This window comes from Balaenoptera musculus, chromosome 15 (genome assembly GCF_009873245.2).
Source record: "Balaenoptera musculus isolate JJ_BM4_2016_0621 chromosome 15, mBalMus1.pri.v3, whole genome shotgun sequence".
Taxonomy (NCBI): Eukaryota; Metazoa; Chordata; class Mammalia; order Artiodactyla; family Balaenopteridae; genus Balaenoptera; species Balaenoptera musculus.
The window spans coordinates 21,740,237-21,760,820 of record NC_045799.1 but is presented as its reverse complement, the minus strand read 5'-3'; the positions used below and the strand labels follow the sequence as shown (position 1 = coordinate 21,760,820).

General features: G+C 48.3%; 1 protein-coding gene across 2 annotated transcripts in view; it reads right to left on the bottom strand.

Annotated features, from left to right (window-relative positions):
• Positions 1 to 7,886: 7,886 nt before the first annotated feature.
• The window catches only part of TTI1 (TELO2 interacting protein 1), a 42,655-nt gene continuing 29,957 nt past the window's right edge, over positions 7,887 to 20,584 (bottom strand). The window contains exons 8-9 of one of the 2 annotated variants that reach the window (XM_036827148.1): positions 20,421 to 20,508; positions 7,887 to 8,678 (exon numbers count right to left, since the gene is read on the bottom strand). In XM_036827148.1, the coding sequence (XP_036683043.1) occupies positions 8,495 to 8,678; positions 20,421 to 20,508 (272 nt within the window). In that variant the 3' untranslated portion in view covers positions 7,887 to 8,494. The remainder of the gene's footprint in view (positions 8,679 to 20,420; positions 20,509 to 20,584) is intronic. The other variant, XM_036827149.1, reaches the window with a different exon arrangement.

The window sequence follows — 20,584 nt, the reverse complement described above, 5'->3', positions numbered from 1 at the left end:
CTAACAATGAGAGGAAGGCACGAGCCGCAGCCCTGTCCAAGGTGCTGAAGATGCAGTCATGAATGCAACCCCTCCACGAGGGACAAGGCTGCAAGCTGGACAGAGCCTCACTGGGGGCTGGGGCAGAGGGCACTGTGCAATGCCCTGAGAGCACTGAGTGTGAGCCCTAAGTTCTGTCTGGGCAGTCAGGAGAGCCTCTGAGGCTCGACCTGCTTCTCTTGGGGTTCTGAGGGCTCAGATGAGCTGGGGCACGGATGGGAGATGGTGTTTCTGCATGCACACAGGGGCTGTGGGGTGGCTATCTGTACAGCACACAACCCATCCCCTGAAGGGATCCTGTCTAAGATCGCTTTTCTTATTTGGCTTAAGCAATACCTCCTCTCCCCCCAGCCTGTTTCCCCTTGAGAAATGCACAGCACAGGAGAGGGAGCCCAGATGATGTTAGACTCCTATCACCAAAATGTGAGTTTACCATAGAATTATAGACTCACAGATGTCTTATATTTTAATAATAACTTTTTTGTGAGTGAATAAGTTACACATGTATATGATTTAAAGATGTGAAGAGTAGGGGCTTCCCTGGTGGCGCAGTGGTTGAAAGTCTGCCTGCTAATGCAGGGGACGCGGGTTTGCGCCCTGGTCTGGGAAGATCCCACATGCCGCGGAGCAACTAGGCCCGTGAGCCACAACTACTGAGCCTGCACGTCTGGAGCCTGTGCTCCGCAACAAGACAGGCCGCGAGAGTGAGAGGCCCGCGCACCGCGATGAAGAGTGGCCCCCGCTTGCCGCAACTGGAGAAAGCCCTAGCACAGAAACAAAGACCCAACATAGCAATCAATCAATAAAAAATAAATAAATAAATAAACTTTACTTGTTTCACTACTTTCAAAAAAAAAAAAAATGTGAAGAGTAAAGGGAATTCCCTGGTGGTCCAGTGGCTGGGACTCGGCACTTTCACTGCTGAGGGCCCGGGTTTGATCCCTGGTTGGGGAACTAAGATCCCACAAGCCATGTGGCATGGCCAAAAAAAAAAAGTGAAGAGTATAAAGGGTGCAATGTGAAAAGATTTCTCATCACTAATCCTGCTACCCTTCCTAGAGGCTGCCCCTTGAGTGTTCTTTAAGAAAATTCCACACATAAAGTACCCCTGTCCCTCATAAATAGTAGCATTGTTCTGCTTGCCTTCTTCTTTAATAATATATCTTGGAGATATACACAGAGAACCAGCTCTTTCTTTTTAAAGGCTACTTGGCACATTGCACGTTAGTAAGACACTTATTTAGCCAAGACTCTCTGGATGGACTTCTAGGTTGTTTCCAAACTTTGATTAATGCAAACACTGCTTCGATGAACTCTTTGTTCATCATCTTTGCATGTGGACAAGGAAATTCCTAAAAGCGGGACTGCCGAGTCAAAGAGTATGTGCATTTAAAATTCTGCTAGCCATTGTTGTTTTATTCGTTTTATTATATGGATGGACCATAGTTCATTTACCCAGTCCATCCCTCCCTTCCTTCCTCCCTCCCCAACCCGTTCTCCTGCTTTCTTTTTAATTCCATATTAACTTTTAGGAAATAGCTAACATTTCATGACTTTTGATGTACCATTTGTTCAGTATTGTTCACTAGAATTTCTGTTTTGGGGGGGAGCAAGGGGGTGTTTCAGTCTCTTCTGGATGGATGTTTAAGTCCTATGATTAGGTTACTTCCTATCTTTTGCTTCCAATCTCTTGAGATATTCATGTAAAGCATTAGGCATAATGCCTGATACATACTGGACATTTACTATTTGTGAGTTTCTGTAAATCAGGAACAACCTCGCAGTGACTTGCCTGTGCATGTACTCCTTTGTGCACGTGTGAGTATTAAATTCTTAGAGGCAGAATTGCTGGTCAAAAGGTGTGTACATTTAAATTTAGGAGATATGGCCAAACTGACCTCCAGGGAGCTTGTACCAACTTACATACCCGTTTCCCCCAATACTTGCCAACACTTTATTATCCAACCACAGTTTAGGAGGTGGAGCAATTTTGGAGACCAACAGTTTCAAACCCTAGCAGACAGGGAAACTGAGACCCTGGGGAGGAGGAGGGACTGCCCAAGGTCACCTGTGAACTGTGACACAGTTAGATTCCCACTTCTGGCCTCTCCGTCCTCTTCTAGGGGACTGGGCAGTGTCCAGGATGGAATGTGTGAGAGCACCAGGTGGGGTCCATGAGGTAAGAAAGGATGTGAAAATGGGGTGGAGGGGAGGTGGGGTGCACCAAGGTCTGGGTCCACTGCACACCTCTGCCTTGGGGAATGTAACATGTTTTATTTCTTGTTATTTTATTACTACTATTCTTTGGCTGCACCGTGAGGCATGCGGGATCTTAGTTCCCTGACCCCGGATCGAACCCGTGCCCCCTGAGGTGGAAGTGTGGAGTCTTAACCACTGGACCGCCGGGGAAGTCCCATGTTTTATTTCTTGAAGGAACTTCTGACTCTTCTCCGTTACTTCTCCCTATCTCCACCCCCACCCCACCCCCCAGCGTCTTTTCCCTTGGAAACGGCCTCAGAGATTCTGAAAGGAGCTCTCCTTACTTCAGAGCCTGCCTGTGTGGGAGGAAGCTGAGGACGTGAGGGTACTGACTGAGAGAGCAGGTTGAGACCCAGGAGCCACTGTGCGAAAAGAATGGAAAATTATATAAGGAGGGAAAACGGAAGGGGGTGGTGGAGGCAGCCATTCATCAGTGCTTTTTAACCCTTTCCTGCTGCAAAAGCGGGCGGCGCCAGATGCTGGGAGATGACTGCAGTGAGAGACGGTTTCATAAGTGGCTGGTGCCTAAGGCTTTGAAGGGTGGTGGGCACCACTCCCTCCTTGCCCTTTGCAGGCGGGCTTTGTACTCTGGGTAGAAGTGTCAGAAAAGGTAGAGCAGCTCCTAATCTAGGAGATGACTCCTCTGGGAAATCAGGCTGCTTTTCAAGTGTAATTTGAAAAGTCGCTGCCTCCAGACTTCAGTGGGCTGTGGGCGGGGAGGCAGGGGGGCAGAGGGAAGAATGCCATTTATAAAGCAATCAATGCTTCGACAGAGGCAGCCATCGCTCAATTATTTTCTGAAATTTGGCCTCTCTTCCTTACTCTGGAGGAAAGGCAACATGGGCACTTTGCTTCCAATCAAGCCCGACACAGAGGCTGGGGTAAGTCACACAAAGGGAGAGGAACCCTGCCCTGCTCATCACAGCTGGAGCTGCGGAAAATCATTTCTAGGGCTTCTCAACTCTTGCGAATGAGCTGGAGGAAGCCTCATCAGAGGTTCCATTCATCTCACTTCTTACTTTTAAACTTTAAAGCACATATTTATGTGCCTCAAGTTGCCCATGAACCATGGCGTGTCAAACAGTTTGGGGTTGATGGAAGAGGTACATTTTCTCGTCTTGGGACTTTCAGAAACACAATTTCATCACCAGGCTCTCTCCCTTCCAATTTCTCCTGTATGCTGCCACGAGATGCATATTCCTAAAACGCTTTCAGTGCATTACTCACGCGTTCAAGAACCGTCCAAGACCTCCTCTCTTGATCTCCTAAGTCTGGGGACCCCAGGTTGACAGTCAAGGCCCTTCGTACATGTGGCCTCAGCGACCACAACCTTCTCACACCCACCATCCCTAGACCACCAAGCCACCCTTGTCACCCGCCACAAATATGGGGTGGTGAATGCCTGTCATTTTGGTCCCTCTCCACCCTACAACTCTTCTCCTGGTAACCGGATGCAGGGTTTCCTTTTGGGGGAAACCACCCCACCCCAGTTCCCTCTCCATATGGTTTGGGTGAGCTGACCTGACACCTGCCTCCAGGCCTGCTCGTGAGAATGTAGATCCAGCCTTGGCAAACTAAGGTCCCAGGGCAAAAAAAAAAAAATGGCCCCTAGCCTATTTTGAAAGACTCCTGAGCTAGTAATTTTTACATTTGTAAAAGGTTGTAAAAAAAAAATCAAAGAAGATGCCATAGAGAACCTATGCCCACGAAACCTAAAATATTTGCCATCTGGCCCTTTACAGAGAAAGTTTGCCAACACCTGCTTGAATGCACAATGCTTGGTTTGGGGCGGGGCGACGGAGGGGCTGAGCTGAGGAGAGCAAGTCCTAGGACTTGAGCTGGAGCCGTCAGAGGGACGTGCACACTCTCCTAACTTTGTTCAGCAGAAAGAACATAAGCCTGGAACTACTGGTGGCCGTCTTTGACACTTTACAGAAAGAGGCTGCTGGAGAAGGAAGGCAACACTGGGGGAAGCAGAATCAAAAGACAGACTGGCTGTGGGACTTGGAGCCAGCTGGGCCGGTTGGTCGTGCGAGCCCAGACATTTCTTTCAACTCAAGCCAGTTTGACTTGGGTCTGCTGTCAGCTGCAAGGGAAGGAGTTATGATGAGTACAGATACTGGCAGGTATGGCCGATGCATTTGGGCATGTTATTACCTTGTCTGGAATGCCCTTTATCCTCTCTGCCTGCCAAAAAGTCTGCTTGTCTTGCCAGGATCTTTTTTGTTTTTTAGTTTATTTATTTTATTTTATTTTTGGCTGCGTTGAGTCTTTGTTGCTGCGCGCAGGCTTTTCTCTGGTTGCAGTGAGCGCGGGCTACTCTTCGTTGCGGTGCATGGGTTTCTCATTGCGGTGGGTTCTCTTGTTGTGGAGCACGGACTCTAGGCGTGCGGGTTTCAGTAGTTGTGGCACGTGGGCTCAGTAATTGTGGCTCACAGGTTCTAGAGCGCAGGCTCAGTAGCTGTGGCACATGGGCTTAGTTGCTCCGGGGCATGTGGGATCTTCCTGGACCAGGGCTTGAACCCGTGTCCCCTGCATTGGCAGGCGGATTCTTAACCACTGTGCCACCAGGGAAGCCCTCTTGCCAGGATCTTATCCCCCGCCCCGCCCTCCCCTCCCCCCCGCTGTGGTCCTCTGTAGTTCCTGGGTAGTTCGTTCTGAGACATAACCATCTACTTCCTCAGCTATAATTGACTTGGAAGAGTAGGTATTGCATCCCTAACAAAGCCACGAGCAATGGGGTGGGGACAGGGGGAAGGAAAGCATGTTGTCGAGCCCCGGGCACTAGCTAAACACCGTAAACACTGCAGCACTTATTCCCCCTGAAGCAGCCGTCAAAAGAGGGGGAGGCAGCAGCTCCATTTTAGAGATGGGAAAATGAAGTGAAGTGACTCACCGAGGTCATGCAGTTACTAAGAGGCAGAGTCAGAAATCAACCCCAGCTCTGATGAACTCTACATCCATGTTCTCTCCACAGTATGGTGCCCCCTGAGGGCCACATCCAGCTCTTCTCGGGATCCCCTGGATCCAGCTCTACACTTCCCTGAATCCTCCAGGAGCCTCCACTGCCTGCAGATCAGACCTCAAACATCTCAACCCGAAATGCAAGGCCTTTCAGTATCTGCCGGTTAATCCCTCCGCTACCCGTCTCCAGCCACACTGATACTCAGAGTACTCAGGGTGCACCCCGAATGAGAGAAGAAACCCTCACTGCACCACCAAGTTTTAACAGGGGAAACGATCACTTTGCAAAGCCTACGTTAACAAAGACTGGATTGAGTCAGCTGGACAGCTTCAGAATTAAAGTTGCCTGAATATAATAATAACCAGAGAGGCACTCTAATTAGTTTTTTTTTTTTTTTAATCAAGTGCAACAATCTGCCTGCAGGAATCTGAGAGTGACTCGGGATGTCTTAACTCTTTGAGGAAGAGGTGGGTTTTTGGAACATCACAGCAAGTCCTCCCACGCGGATGATCTCCTGGAGGGCTTCCCCAGAGCGTGAGTTTTGTTACAGCACAGGGTGGGTGTGCATGTTCCCCCCCCCCCCCCCCCCCCAATTCTCAGCACACCATCACGGCCTGCCACACCCAGGCACCTGGGGAAGAAAGGCAGGCTGCTTTAATCTCCCTGGAAGCTAGGTCATGCTCGACAAGTCACGCCACCTTTCTGACCTGTTTTTTCATTTGTCAGGACCTAGAGATTGAATTAGTCTATCACTCTGTGTCCCCAGTGGAATTAGGAAAAATGCTCTGTGAATCCTTCTACAAACCCCTCAGTTAGAGGGCATTTCCTCCCTTTTCCAAAGGAAATCATCCCAGGATTTTAAAACTGGAAGAGAGTTAAGTGACTATCTCTCTCAGGACTTCTTAACTTGGAGTTCCTCTGGGGTCATAGGTGAAGTCTCTGAAATTGTACCCAGAATTTTGGGAGGTCAGCTAAGCAGCCCCAGCGGGAGGTGGAGATGGTGCGTGACTGTAGGCTTGGAGGATGCAGCGCCCTCCTGGGAGTGACAGGGGAGGAGGAATGTTTCGGGGGAGTGGGTCCTCAGATCTCATCTGATTCCTGGAAGAGCGCAGGATCCTCAAAGCTTAAGAACTCTCTCTCTGGCCCATTCCCTCCACTTTACAGGTGGGAGAACTGAAGGCCGAAGCAGGGTGGTGATGACTCACTGACAGCCAGACCAGAAGCCAGCTGGACATCCCATTGCCCTTGCAGGGAAGGTCCTAAAAGGAAAGGAGGGGGGCCTCTCTGGAGCTGGCTGGGGACCCTTGCTCCAATAAGTCCCCATGCCAACCATCTTGTTTTGCTGTGTTTTTTTTTGGAGCTTGGGGATTATCTATGTCAGTGGAGGAGTTATGTAGATAGTGCCTCACCATGCATCTGGGGAGGAAGCATTCATCATTCTCGAATGCGCATCTTTCAGCATGGGTGAGTGAGTGTGTGCATGTGGCTGAGTACCTGAATTTACATAATCTGTGGGGTTTAAGTCTCCCAGCTAGAAAAATCAAGTGTTTATCCTGCCTTTTCTACACAAACTCCCTCAAGGTTACCACATGGTTGATGAAGGGACCAAGGCTCTAGCTACAAGCAAGCCGGCATGGCGGGGCTGGAACAGCGCTGCTCTGCAATCCCTAATGAACGAGAGGGTCCAGGTGAGGCTCACCAATGGCTGCCAACTTCACAAGAAGAGTTCAGACATCATGTACCTCCTGATGGAAGAAAATAATACCACCCATGGAGGAGTGCAGCCAAAAAGCAAAAACAAAAAAATCAAACCCGATCAAGCCTCTTGTTCTGCCTCCTCATTTATAGGAAACACAGGTGACAGGAGCAGCCCATGAAATGACCCCCCACGGGGATGCAATCAGTAAACAGACTGTGGGAAATGCTGTAGAATAAATGACCTTGTTTCCTCAACAAAAAACTTCCCGGGAAAAGAAAAGAGAGGAGGAGGGAGAATCTATAAACTAAAAGAGATTTAGTAAGGGACATATCGATAATGGCAATGTACATACCTTATTTGCATCCTGATTCAAACACACAGGACCATTGTTAAATTTTTTAGGTGTGATAATGCTATTCTGGCTGTACATTTATTTAAAAAAAAAGAAGTTTGGATATGACATCTGGAGTTTGCTTAAAAATAATCCAGGGGCTGGCTGTGGTGTGGAGGTAATTGGGAAGGGGCGGGATGAAGCAGGGCTGGCTACGTGCTGGTGACGGGGTGCAGCTGGGTTATGGGCACATGGGCCTTCAGAGTACCGTTATCCCTGATGGAAAGTTAAAAAATACTTAAAAGGTATCCAAAAAAACTGTCATGAGTGTTTGCCTTTGGAGAGGGAAACTAGATGTCTAGGGAATGAGGATGGGGAGACTGACTTTTCATTATTTTGTACTGCTTGGATTTTATACCATGACTTTGTATTACCCATTCATGAACATAAACTCAGTTTTTTCTTTTTTCTTTTTTTTGGCCTTCCCTTGCAGCACGCGGGATCTTAGTTCCCTGACCAGGGATCAAACCCAGGCTCTCAGCAGTGACAACGCAGAGTCTTAACCACTGGACCACCAGGGAATTCCCCATAAATTCATTTTAAAAAAATCACCCAATTTAAATAACAAACTTCAAAGTGAGTTCTTGATCATACTTTTCATCCAAGAAGTGCCTTTATTTCATTTTCTTCCAAAGAACAGGTTAGGTTCTTATCTCCTTACTTGAGGAGGGGGAGGTGTGTGAGTCCATGCTGCAGGCCAGTGATCTGAAAACTCTCCGATGTGTGATACTTCCACGTGGTCCTCAGGCGCCGCGGTCACACACGATGGGTAGTACAGGCCTCCGCCCCATGTGTCCTCAAGCTCTTGGGTGTGGGTGGGTGCGTGGGGTGGCCTGTGAGGCAGCTAGGGCCGCAGAGATGGTAAGCTAAGGAGTTAAGCCCTTAGAGCTGCCAGACAATGTCATTTGAAAATACCAGGTATGAAATATAAGTAACAGTCAGCTGCTTTCCTTCAATCCAATTTCTAAGCAGTTGTGTGATCGATCAATTTATAAATCGATTGGCTGTCTAATCCACCTTGGCAGTCTTCTCTGAGGCCGACACCGGCGCCCTCGGCCAGGGTGGGGTGGGCCCCACGTCCTCGGCAAGGGAGGCAGGGAACCTCCTCTGGCGCCTGCCTGACTAGGGGGGAGGGGCGGGGTCACTGCAGCTCCTGGAGCAGGCGGAGCACGTTGGCTGCGTATGGGTTCTGCTGCCCAGTGGGCCCCCGCAGCTGCACCGGGTGGAGGCTGGGGTGGGGAGGTGTGAACTCCTGCGGGCAGTAAAGTTCGTTCAGGAGCAGCCAGGTGGAGTCCGGGTCTACCTTCATCAGGTGGAGGAAAAGGCTGTGGAGAGACGGAGAAAGAGAGTGAGGGCACGAGGGAGGGCTGCTGGTGCTCCACCCCAGAGGCTGCTTAGCAGGCTCTTGGAGAAAAAAATGATCATTGCATCACTCTGCACAGCAGAACAAAGCCCACTTTCATTCCTAATACAGGGCCATTAGGACGGTCCCAAAGCCTAACAGAAAGAGAGGTAAAGAGCTTCATATCCGTTGACATAGAGGAAAGGAAAGTAGTTAGTCTGAGCAGAACAATATTGACATCAAACAAGCTCTTGGCAAAGAAACCGGTTAAATTCTGGGCTATAAAACAGCTCTCAGAAGGAAGAAAATGGATAGGGCCCACCCCTTATTACAGAGTCCACTTCGCTCACAGGACCAGCCCCGGTGCAGGGACTCCCTCTCCTGCTTGGGGAGCCTGGGCAAACCCTCAACTCCTGAGTCTCAGACCCTTATCTCTGACCCTCCAGCACGCTGCTGAACTCAGCAGTTGGCCCATTTCTGGCCCCTGAGAGCCATGGATTCTCGGTGGTCTGGATCCCATAGAGGGATCAGATGCAGTTATTCTCCCACGGCAGGATCGGCTGAGCCTGGCTCTGGGACCTTTAGCAGAGGCAGAGCACTGGTGCCCTATACACGACATGAACAAAGCTGAAGGGCTGGGGCCACCCAGCACCAGACACCCACCACGGGTGAGGTTCTTTATCTTGGTCTGAACCGTGGGGTCACAACCCTTTGCCTCGTATCTGCTCACATCCCATTTCTGAACGATGCCCAGGCCACTGTGCCAGGTAATCCAAGTGTAGACTTCCTATACCTGGCTGACTCAGCGATTCGGATTGGGCTTTTCAATCTTGGGAAGGATAAGGCCCTCCCCTAGCTGGGCGGCTCTCTCTCAGCCACCCTGCCCATCTCAGCTCACGTATCACCTGTGCGGAGAGGGTGGCCTTCCTGACCATGTCGCCTAAGTGGTTGCCCCTTATTTTTCTCTCTCAGGACACCCTCCCCAGCATTTATCAATTGCCTGTTTATTGACCATCTCCCATCTCCCTTCCTCACAGCACAAGCCCCTGAGGGCAGGGACCATGTCTGTTTGGTTCACTCCTGTATCTCGGGCACTTAGCACGGCACATGGTTAGCACTCAACCAATACTTGATCGAACAGGTTTCATGTTTAATAAGGGACTTATTATGCTGCACACTAATGACTTCAGATGGCATCCCTCTTTGAAATAGTTATATTCTGTAAAATGATCTAAAGGAGAGGTCAACTGCTCACTACCAAGGAAGGACCAAGGATGTTACTAACAGGAGTCACGTTACCGCAGATGTCACTAGCTGTATGGCTTGCCTCCGTCTCAGTTTCCTCATTTCTAAAACTGGGGATATACTTCACCCAGGGTTCTGCTGGGGTTTAAATGAGAAAACACAGATCCAGCCCTACACAGGGGCTCCCACATGTGATCCCCGTCTACCAACTAACAGCGGATAGAATCTATTTGATGGATCACATTTTATTTTTGATGACCATTCCTAGGAGCCTCTCCTGGACTGCTGGGCATCAGATAGGAATGTAAATGCTTGCTAAACAGAGCTAAATTCTGGTTTTTAATTTCGTTAATCTAAAAAGCCTGTGCCGTCAGGGGATTTGGGTTTTACTTCGGTGAAGCCAGTTTTGCTTTCTTCCTTGGGTTTAACAGACATATGCTAAGGAGGCAAGGGAGACAGGTGGAGGGGGCACTTTGACACATTTTCTGGCCTGTTTTGTGCCCGAACAATTTAAGTTTTCTTTACTTAGGATAATCTTGAGTTTATAACCTCAGCGGTGGTTGCTGGAGAAGTGATTAGAATATTCTAATTCATCGTTTCCACTTCACCGCAGAAAGGAGATGGGGCCTGCGTGGGAGACAAGTTTTGTTTAAAAACAAAAATATCTTTGATAATTAGAGTGGCAAGGGAAATTATGAAAAAAATGCACCAAAAATGGGAAGCAGATTTCTATTTACACGTGACACAGTTGACAGTTTTCTCTGGTGCCAAAGACTGTTAGAATGCAAATGGTTTCATTTGATTTTTTTTTTTCCCCTTCAAGAACTGGAACAAGCTACAGCATGGGCGCACTCTCAGCTTCAAGGAGTATCTTGATCTGGGCGACACCAAGCAAAGTGGTGCTGTGGCCCAGTTCAGTCACAGCTCTGCTCTGATTTACACGGCATGGAAACGTTGCAGTGTTCATTTTTGGTCTCCTTTTTAACTTACTAAATGCGGGTGTTGTACTCAGTTGGCAGGAAAGGAAAAGGAAGGAAGCCACTCTCTTTGCCCTTCGAGATCCCTAAATAAAATGCTAACAGGGAGGCAAAGGAAAAATCGTGTGCAAAGTTCATCTTCTTTTAGTAAGCTAGAGCCATACTCTTGGAAGAATTATTTTGGGTCTCACTTCTGAGCTCTTAAAGAGGTAGAATCCCCAGAATGGCAGGTGGCAATGCAAGTTTCTTCCCCACCTCTGAGGCTGGGAGCAAATTATTTTGCCTTTGTGAACCTGTTTCCTCCTTCTCCAAAGGAAAATAATCACACCTGCCCCACCCTCCTCACAGGTTTGTTCTGAGGCTCTAAGGAGATGAGGTGCAGGAAAACACTTTGAAGTGTATAATGAATACACTGTTCCTTCCAGAAAGAGTGTGTGTGTGTCTAAGGAATAATTATCACTACCAACCCTGGCAGCACTGCCATACCATGGAAAATTCTCAGATGCTCTGAAAAGGGCAGAACATTTGTCTTTTGTTTCAGTCATAATTTCCTTCATACTGACTTGGTAGGGGTCCCAATTCTCAGCCACTGGGGTTGTAATTTTGTCCATTACTTTCAGGAAGAAATGAATGTAATATTCTTTGCCCTCTGCATGCCTGAGGTCTGGAGCAAATGCCGTGCCATGCAACCAGGTGGCTGGCAGGCATAGCTGTGCTCTTGCTTGGCAAAAGACATGCAACCCGCTGAACTCTAAACACCGACAAATTCTGAACCTGGACCCCTGTTCACTTTGAGGCCCTGGGAGCTGAGCCTGAGACCCAGGAGGTCTTGTCTGAGTACTCAGCGGCCCAGCTTTTCCCCAAACTCCAGTATTGCTTTGTCCTGGGACCAGTTCCTGCCCTTCCTGAGCTGGGGCGAGGGGCTCCCAGACAATGAAGGGCAGAAGGCTGAAGACCTCGAAAGCATCCTTTTGCATAATCAAAAGACAAAAGACAAAGGGGAGACCTCTGCTTTGAAGCGATAGGAGTAACTGCCTGGAAAATGTCCCTAATACATCTTGAGACGTGGCCGAGATGGCTGCTGAACATGTCAAGTGGCTGACTCCATCTTTTTTCAAACCCAAAGAGAAACACTTTAAAAAAATATATGTACACCATTTAACTCCTGAACAAAAATTTCTTTCTCTTTCCCCCAGGCCCGAATCAGTGGCTCCAGGGAGCACAGTTATCAAGAGATTATCTGGTCCCCAGAGTTTCGGCAGGCACTCAGCTGTGCCTCCTGCCTCCGAGTGTCCTGAGGCGAGTGATTATCTCTCAATAACCGGTAGGGCCGTGTAGCTTAAATGATAACTTGACTTTAAAAAATTTAGAACTCGCCGTTAGGCAGTTTCTAAGCAACCTCTGTTTCCATGGCAAAGAAGCCTGGTGTTTATACTGATTTTTCACTTAAAATGCGGCTTTATTGAATTTCACTTCATGCAGGCAGCCATTTCCCTGCACTTCAGCCCTATCTACAATTGACGGGTATCAGTAAGTACCTAATAAACTCCAGACACCAAACCAATAGAAGCAACTCATTCCTTTATGATCAACATCAGGTGCTCCGAGTGACAAAGCTGGGGGCGAGGTCGCCTGAGGAGCTGGGAAATGTGCTGCTAGAATCTGGCTGGCCGGGTCTGGTTCCCTCTCTGCGTGGTTCACCAAATGTTTACTAGCGCCTGGTCCAGCCCAGGCACTGCGTCAGGTGCGTGGGACACAAAGACGGATGGACAAAGGCTCTGGCCTCAGGGCTCCCTGTCTGGTGGGGAGGACAGACTGACCACAGAAGCCCATGATGCAATGTGAAGAGGGCCAGGCTCAAGTCATGGGTGGGCCGGAGCCGGGGAAGGATTCCTGAGGTGGGGACATGTCAAGTCACTTCTCTGTACATCAATCAGATCGGTTCTAACCCCCTTCCAGCTCCAACACTCCCAGCAGTTCTCAAGCATGGGGGCTGGATCATGGGCCCTTCCACCCCAAATGCAGCAAAAAGACACCCTTCTGTTGAAGATGCAAATATTACAGAGTATGTCCTCACCATCTTGGGTTAGACAACACCTGCTCAAGGGGAGCTCTAGAAAACCACCAGCCAATCGAGACCCAGCAAAGCTAAATAAACTTAACTGAAATTCAGAGCTCCCAGCTCTCCTGGGTGACAGGCTATTCTTTCTCTGTCAATTACTTGCTTGAGGGATCTGCTGCTCCTTGTCTCTTTCTGGATTTATAAAATGCTCTCGTGAGCCGTCTGCGTAAACGCCGGTGGTAAAGAACTTGCGGCTTTGTGATGTTTATTTATTTATTTATTTATTTATTTATTTGGGGCATCTAAAGAAGTTATTCAAGGTGTCTCCTTAGGGACACGATACAGGCTACCTCTACTTGGGCACAACTAAATGCAAGCAGAGGGTAAACTCACTTGTTGGAAAGCAGGCACACCTGCAGAGTTCCTTTGGCTTCCCTGTCATTCCCCTCTGGCAGAACAGCCTCCACGCTCTTCCTTCCTCTGGCCATCTCTTCTCCCATGACTCCGTACATGATGATGCTACAAGTGAGGCTGTGTGTTTCCTTTTAAATAAACGGATGCTCAGGGTGTCGACGTGTCCGAGCCAGCAAGCAATGGGGCGATGCTTCCATACTCAGTAATTTACTCTAATGGGTCTCGGTTCATCGGTTAACCAGTATTTCAAGCCTGTCCTTTCTTGCTATTCAATTTAGCTATCTTCCCCTGCACGCGGGCCGTTTTTTGTTTCTAAATGTTGGAAATGGAGGATTATGACTTGAAGCAACAATTTACTCTCCAAATAAATACTACCAATTACCTCTGCAGCTATACATACTCATTTGACTTAACTCTATTTACCTGTTCACAGTCATTCATCTATCCATCGCCAACCTACACACTCACACAGAGGCCGATATTAAAAATATTTAAATGCAACGGGGACAGGATTTAAAACCATAAACACCAGTGGAAGCTTACGATGATAATCGAGTCCCTAAAGTACCACAAGACAAAGTACCATAGACGCTGTGGAATGACTCCATTGCTTTGCGCATATTTAAAAAGATATGGCACTGAGAGGCCCAATCTGTTACTGACAATTCAAAAATAAGCCAGAACCAAGAAGGGTTTAAATCCCACTGGGGCAGGATCTAAAAGCAGCCCTTTCCATCTGGCCAGCTCTCCCCGCTCCAGGCCTCCCCCCGTCGGCCTAGAGCCCATGGTGACAACGCTGCTGGGCGCAGATTTCAAAGTGGCCCCGGCCGTCTGCACTCTCAGGCCGCAGGCCGTGTTTCTTGGTCCTCCCTGGAAGATGCACACCCTTGCAGATAAAGACATCTTCGTGGCAGCCCACCTGTTTTGCGCCCCCCTGCCCGCCACCCCCGAACTGTTTTCCTGTAACCCACGCTCTGGCACTAAGCCAGCAGCCTCCACTGATGGAGCCATCAGAAACAGCTCTAGGAAATGTACTTCTGCATTTACTGCAAGGACATTAGGAATAATCAGTCACAATGGTACCTAGTGTTCTTCTAAGATGACCCACGGGGAAATTTTCTCAGGGTTCAGCGCCACGGGAATTCCAGAGCTGTGCTTCCTTCTAAAAGCTTTCCTTTCTTATTGCAGTAATGACTGGAATTTGCGCAGCAGATGCGTTTCCCTCTTTGCCTTGTCTGTTAGGAGGCCCAGAGCCACGCTGCAGGCTCATCTCTAGCGGAGGTGAAGAGTTCAAAGCCTGCATTTTATATATTAACCTCAACCCTGGCTTCACCTTGTTTTCCCTCTTACTATTTTTCCCTTAAAAAATGTCTTCACTTCTTATTTACCTTGCTGCATACACTTAAGTTTATAAGATGCTTTAGGTCTTTTTTGGAATAAGGAGGAAGTTTAAATACTGATAACAACGACTATTGATTGACTTTTTAACTCTGGGCTGACATTTTGTGCTAAAGACTAATATACATGACTTTACTGAATCTTTGTGATAATTTTATTAGGTGGAAAAAATAGATATGCTTATTCTAGTCTTGTAGATGAGGATACTGAGACTTCGAGAAGGAAATGAATTTGCCCAAGGGTATACCACTACTGAACAGCGATGTGAAGCCAACTCTACCTTGGTCTTCACCTTAGAACTCTCAACACAGTACGTGGCTAGTAAGAGACTCTAAAGCATCTTTTTTTTTTTTTTTTTTTTTTTTTTTAAAGCATCTTTTAAATAAATACACATATAATAAGACAATTGAGGCCATGTCCTTGGCTACTTTACTTGGTACTGAGATCATCAACATTCACTCCTGCCTCCCCTGCAAAGGGATGAAATGACCACCCTGTGGTCGGCCAAGGCTTCCGATATTTGAAATCTACTTTGTGCACGTGGTCCACCTACCAGGCTCAATCTCCCGTCAAGAGCATCGTGGTTCCTGACCCAGTATGGCATATACAAGTGCGTGTACGCCCCACACGCGGCTTTCCAACTGGGTGGGGAAATGGATGGCCCTGGCAGATTATCAATCACATGACAACACCAAGGAAGCAGGGGAAGGACTGGCTGCATTTGATTTAAGTAGCACAGAGGTCCCTGCCTTCAGATCTGAAACCCAGCAACCCACTTTGTTTGTAATCTGCATGGCAGATGTCTCTTATCTTTGACACCAGGAAATCATGCCTATATATGCACAGTGAACAGCTTCAGATCTAAGTGTATTTTTAGAACAATGAGCCTTGAAAAGAAAAGCAGCAATGCCTGTCAAAAGATGGATAATGGGAAAGCTAACTACTTGGGTCTGGATTTGTCAACTATTAATCGAATGTCAAAAGGGAAAACATTAGGAGTGCCCTCATTTCCATAGGAAACAGCTTTGCAGCCCAAGCTCAGACAAACTACCCACACCATTTAAGGGGATGAGCTACTAATTTCAAGCTCAGCTGAACTACTGGATCACCTCTGCGGCTCCTGATCCATTCAAATATAATAGGCCCATGTGTGGGTAAAGCGAGGAGTTGGGGCTCTGACGGAGATGAAATGAAAGAGCCTCTGCCAGTCTGAGTTCCTCCAGGGTTTGAAGGCAGCGGCTGCATTTTTGATGGGCTGGGATCCTACTGCTAGAAAGAAAGTGGGGAAGTCAGTCAGTAAATGAACCTTCAAACTCTTGGTCCTGGCTTCTCATGCAAAAGGCGGTAGGGGGAGGTAGAACAATTAACATGAAAAAGATCCTTCTGAGATGAAAACCCCAGTTTAGATTTCAGTCAAGATGAAGCAGGCTTCCAACAAGAAATACCATGCCCAAGTGTATATGTGTACATGTAACATATACACATTATATATTTGGCAAATTTATATATCTCCCATAAGGGTGTGTATACACACATAAATAAAACTCCAGAACGTAAGCACTACGAGGGCAGAGGCCTCCTCTCTCCTGCTCCCCTCTATTTTCAGTGCCTAGAACAGTGCCGGGCACACAGCAGCTTCTCAGCCAATCGGCAGAATGGATGAACGCCGAGTGTACTCTCTTACATATTAATGTTATTCATCCGCATGATGGTTCTGGAGGAAGGTGTTATCACCAAACCCAGTTTACAGAGGAAGGAAATGAGGTGCAAGGAAATTAAGTCATTTGCTCAAGGTCACAGAGCCAGTAAGATGTGAACCTAGGTTTGTCCACCTCCAAGACTGGTGCCCTTTGCCCGTACATACAATGGCTAAGAGAGGAAGATGGGAGGGCCCCCTCCCTTCCCCACCACACATATCAAGAACCACAGCATTCAGCACCTGTACAACCAGAAGGTGCAGCAGGCTGGTCACTACCTGCTGGCACCCTGCGTCCCCACCTGGGTTTTGGGGTTAACAGGTGGAGGTAGGACTGGGGGGTGGAAACCACGTGGCCTAAGAGCATTGTTGGGCATGGACTTCAACTTTAAAAAAATAGATATTGCCTAGTTTTGTTCCGTTTAGCCCCAGGGTGGAAGACTGACTGATTTATGCACAAGAGAGGGAGCCTCAGAGGCTGCTCAAGAGAGGCCCAAGGAGTGTGGTTTTAATGGAGTTGAGTTGAACCAGGCTGAGCATGTACAGGTTGGAAGGAAAAACACAGAAATTTGGGGAATGTGCTCTCATCTCAAATTCCTTTCATATGCAGGAAGGAAGAGCTCCGTGGCCAGGAAGGCACAGAACTGTGGAGGCCCACTGCATGCTGGGAGGTATCTCAGAGGCTTCCAGGGCCACTGGAGAATTTATATCAGCTAAGTCTGCCAAGGCTGAGATGCGGGCGTGGCGGATATAACCTGTTATTTTGTAATCCAGTGCTTATTCTCAGGGACTCGGCCTTATTTACAGCTCACGATATGCTGACCCCTCTTCCCATACCCCAAATATGGTTTTCTCATTTGTTATCCACTGAAGTCATTTAACTAGGTGGACTCTGGGGGAGTCGGTATTTTTTCTTGCATGGCCAGTTCACAGTGACACCTGGTGGTAACAAATGGCAAGATTATACCTCGCTCTTACCCGCCGCCCCCCCCCCCCCCGCCCCGCCCCCCGCCCCCAACCAAGTTGCAAGATTCATGTCCCTCCTTACAAGGCACATTTGCTAGATAAAAGCATTAAACTGGAATGGCATCTCCGTTCTTAGCATTTACAGCCTTGGTTATATCAACCACCCCCTGATCAATTTCCATTTCTAGAGTTTACAGCCTGGATGTAAAAGCCTGCCACAAAGGCTCTATTTAATATGACAAATTAAAAAAGCAAACACAGGCTTGGTCATTCTTTGGAGCCAGGAGAAACAAACAGGAGGAAGGAAAAATCTGTAATGCACACAAAGAGGAACTTTCACGGCGCTGCCGAGTTTGCCTCCATTCCAACGTGAGGGAGGCTGCCTGCAGAGGTCCCCACCGCCACCTGCCAGACCTACAGACACAGCTGCTCATCCACCTCTCGGAGACTGCAGGAGGCCTCAGAGCAGCCACCTGCCCTCACAGGTTTCCTCACCAGCCCCGCCCGATCCAAAGCCAGCCGGTCATCCTCCCAGTGTCGGAAAGTCACTACTTCTGAGGGAGCTGGGGCGTCTCTGGGCGGCTCTGGCTTTCACTAGTTCTTTTGAATACGGAGCTGAAGCTTGAGTTTTTGTAACCCTCTGGCTACAGATCTCCCCCTTGGGCCCTGGCAAAGAACACACAGCCTTCTCTTCTCCCCTGAGTGGGTGGAGCTGTCACTGACAGCTGCGTGGGGAACACTGAAGGGCACGTGTGGAAGCGGGGGGCTGGGGTGGAGGCTCCTGCAGGGGATCAGGTAAGAGATGAGGGTGACCTGGCCTGCCCTGGCAGCTTGGAGGTGAAGAGAAGCAGTTTGAAGAGAGATTTCGCAAGTTAGGTAGACAGGCTTCACTTCTGGAATGGATGTGGGGTGTGATGGAAAGAGAAGAATTCAGGACAAACAACCGGATGGATGTGCGGCCATTTGCTGAGCTGGGAACTCTGTCTCACTCAGGGGACCTCATTCATTAGTTCCCGGAGGTCTGACTGTTTTCATACTAATCGGCCCACCCATCTCCCTCTCTTTGCTCTGTAATGAGACTCAGAAAGAGACCAGATTTCCTATTGTCTCAGACGGCTTCTCCCATTTAGAGAGCTTATTAATTTCTGAATCAAGATGCCGAATCAGCTCCTGATCAAGGACAACACAGATATTTTTTTCCCTGACTTCAAAATAAGTTTGCAGATGATGTGTACGTAAAGCAGTCAACCTTGCACTTCCTCCCCGCCCAGCCCGTCAGAGGGAGGTCATCTGACTCAACCTCAAGTGGAACAAAGAGGCGCCGCAGTCAGGCCGTCTGGCTGCAATCTCCTCCCCGCAAGGCACCTGGAATTCCAACTCAAGAGTCAGTAAGGTCCAATTCAGGTTTAACTGCTTTCAGTAGCAAATAAAGAAAATTAGAAATGAAAAGATAATGAATTGTGAATATTAGCTTGTTTGATGGGTCTAAACTTGAAGGATGGGTATGGGGCGGGTGTAGGAAGAGTAGAATGGGACAGGGAATGAGAAAACCAGATCTTTGGGACTCTTGGCTGTAACAGGCACCCAGAAGAATTCGCTTCAAGATGGATTCATCATGTCTGTGAGTTGTCTTTTAAATCATAGCACAATTAGCTTCAGGAACACTGCCTGGAGGAGGACTATTTTCATCCTAAGTTGGTTCTTTAAGGAATAAGAATGTCCGGGGACAAGAAGCTCTTTGGCATGCACCCCTGTGCTTGAGAAACCATGATGGATTCTGGGCCTAGGGGATGTGACAGGAAAGGGACAGAAAGAAAAAACGGAACTGGGGAAATCAAGAGCAGAAAACTGCAAAGGATAATAAATCAATTCAAAGAGATATTTCCATCGCTCCAAGAGAGTGCAAGGTTTATAAGGGAGCAAGTTGGCTTTCCTCATTTCACAGACAGAGCAGCCTTTCAGCCCTTCAGGGAGTAAGATGACGCCTACCCCACCAAGGAAGATCAGGGACACGTTTCCAGAAGCTGATGAAGTGGGAAGGACTGTTTCTTTGCCCGGGGAGGTGGAGCTGCAGTGCCCAGAGCGGCAGGCAGTGCCAGGCCAGACCGGCCGGCTTTCGCCCCAGCTGCAGATGTCCAGGGATGGCAGTTGCAGGGCACAGGCTGATCCTGGCTAGAAGGAGAGCTGGGGAAAGGGGGTCAGGGTACGTTTTGGGTCTCAAGTCTGGGGAATGCTCCTGTGCTCAGAGTTTTAGCTTTTGATAAATAGCCTTTAGGACTCTAGGAACCAGACATAGCTTCTCCTGTTAGAGGTGGTACAGCTACTCTCTAATAAGCAAAACTCTTAGAAATTAGAATCACATAATTTCAGAGTTGAAAAGGCCCTTTAAATCATTAGTCCAGTGGTTTTGAACGTTTCTTGGTTCACAGACTCCTATTATAAGCGGATGAATGATGTGGAATCTGTCTAGAAACAGATACGCACATGTCTGCTTGCACACACACAATTCTGCATACAATTTGTGAGGGTTCACGGCACCTGACACCCATTAAGACGCTCTGTGGAGCCAAGGTTTGCTAGATCAATAACCCAATGCTTTCACCTTGTGGATGAGGAAGCTGAGAGAGAGGTGCCAGGGTCACCTGGTCACCAGAAGAGTAGGGCCTAGAAGCCGATCACCCTCTGAGCAGGAGAGTGCTTTGTCCCCTACAAGACACCACCTTTCTGCTTTTTGCCCCTTTGGAATTGTTGCTGATGCTGCAGCAGCGGAAAAGGTTACTTTCAAAGAGAAATGTGTCCAGTAAAAATACCATCTCTAGATGTTGGCACAGTTAAAGAAATCATCTTAACCTGGCAAGAAGAGAGAGAAGAGAAAAGAACAGAGATGCCTCAACTCTGCTCCCCATTAGCAAATCATCTATAATTTAGGACAAACGTAAAGAGATGCGGGTGATCAAGCAGACGTACCTCCTGGCAGCCTCTTGTAATTTCACGGGCTGTTTGGCACTGAGGTAAATCAAGCAGGCATCAGCCACTTTATTCAGGTCACCCTCACCTGCAGAGAGGAAAAACAAAACAAGCGTTGGCCCTCAGGCTTCAGTGGGGATGAGCAGGAACCAACTGCTGTCTGA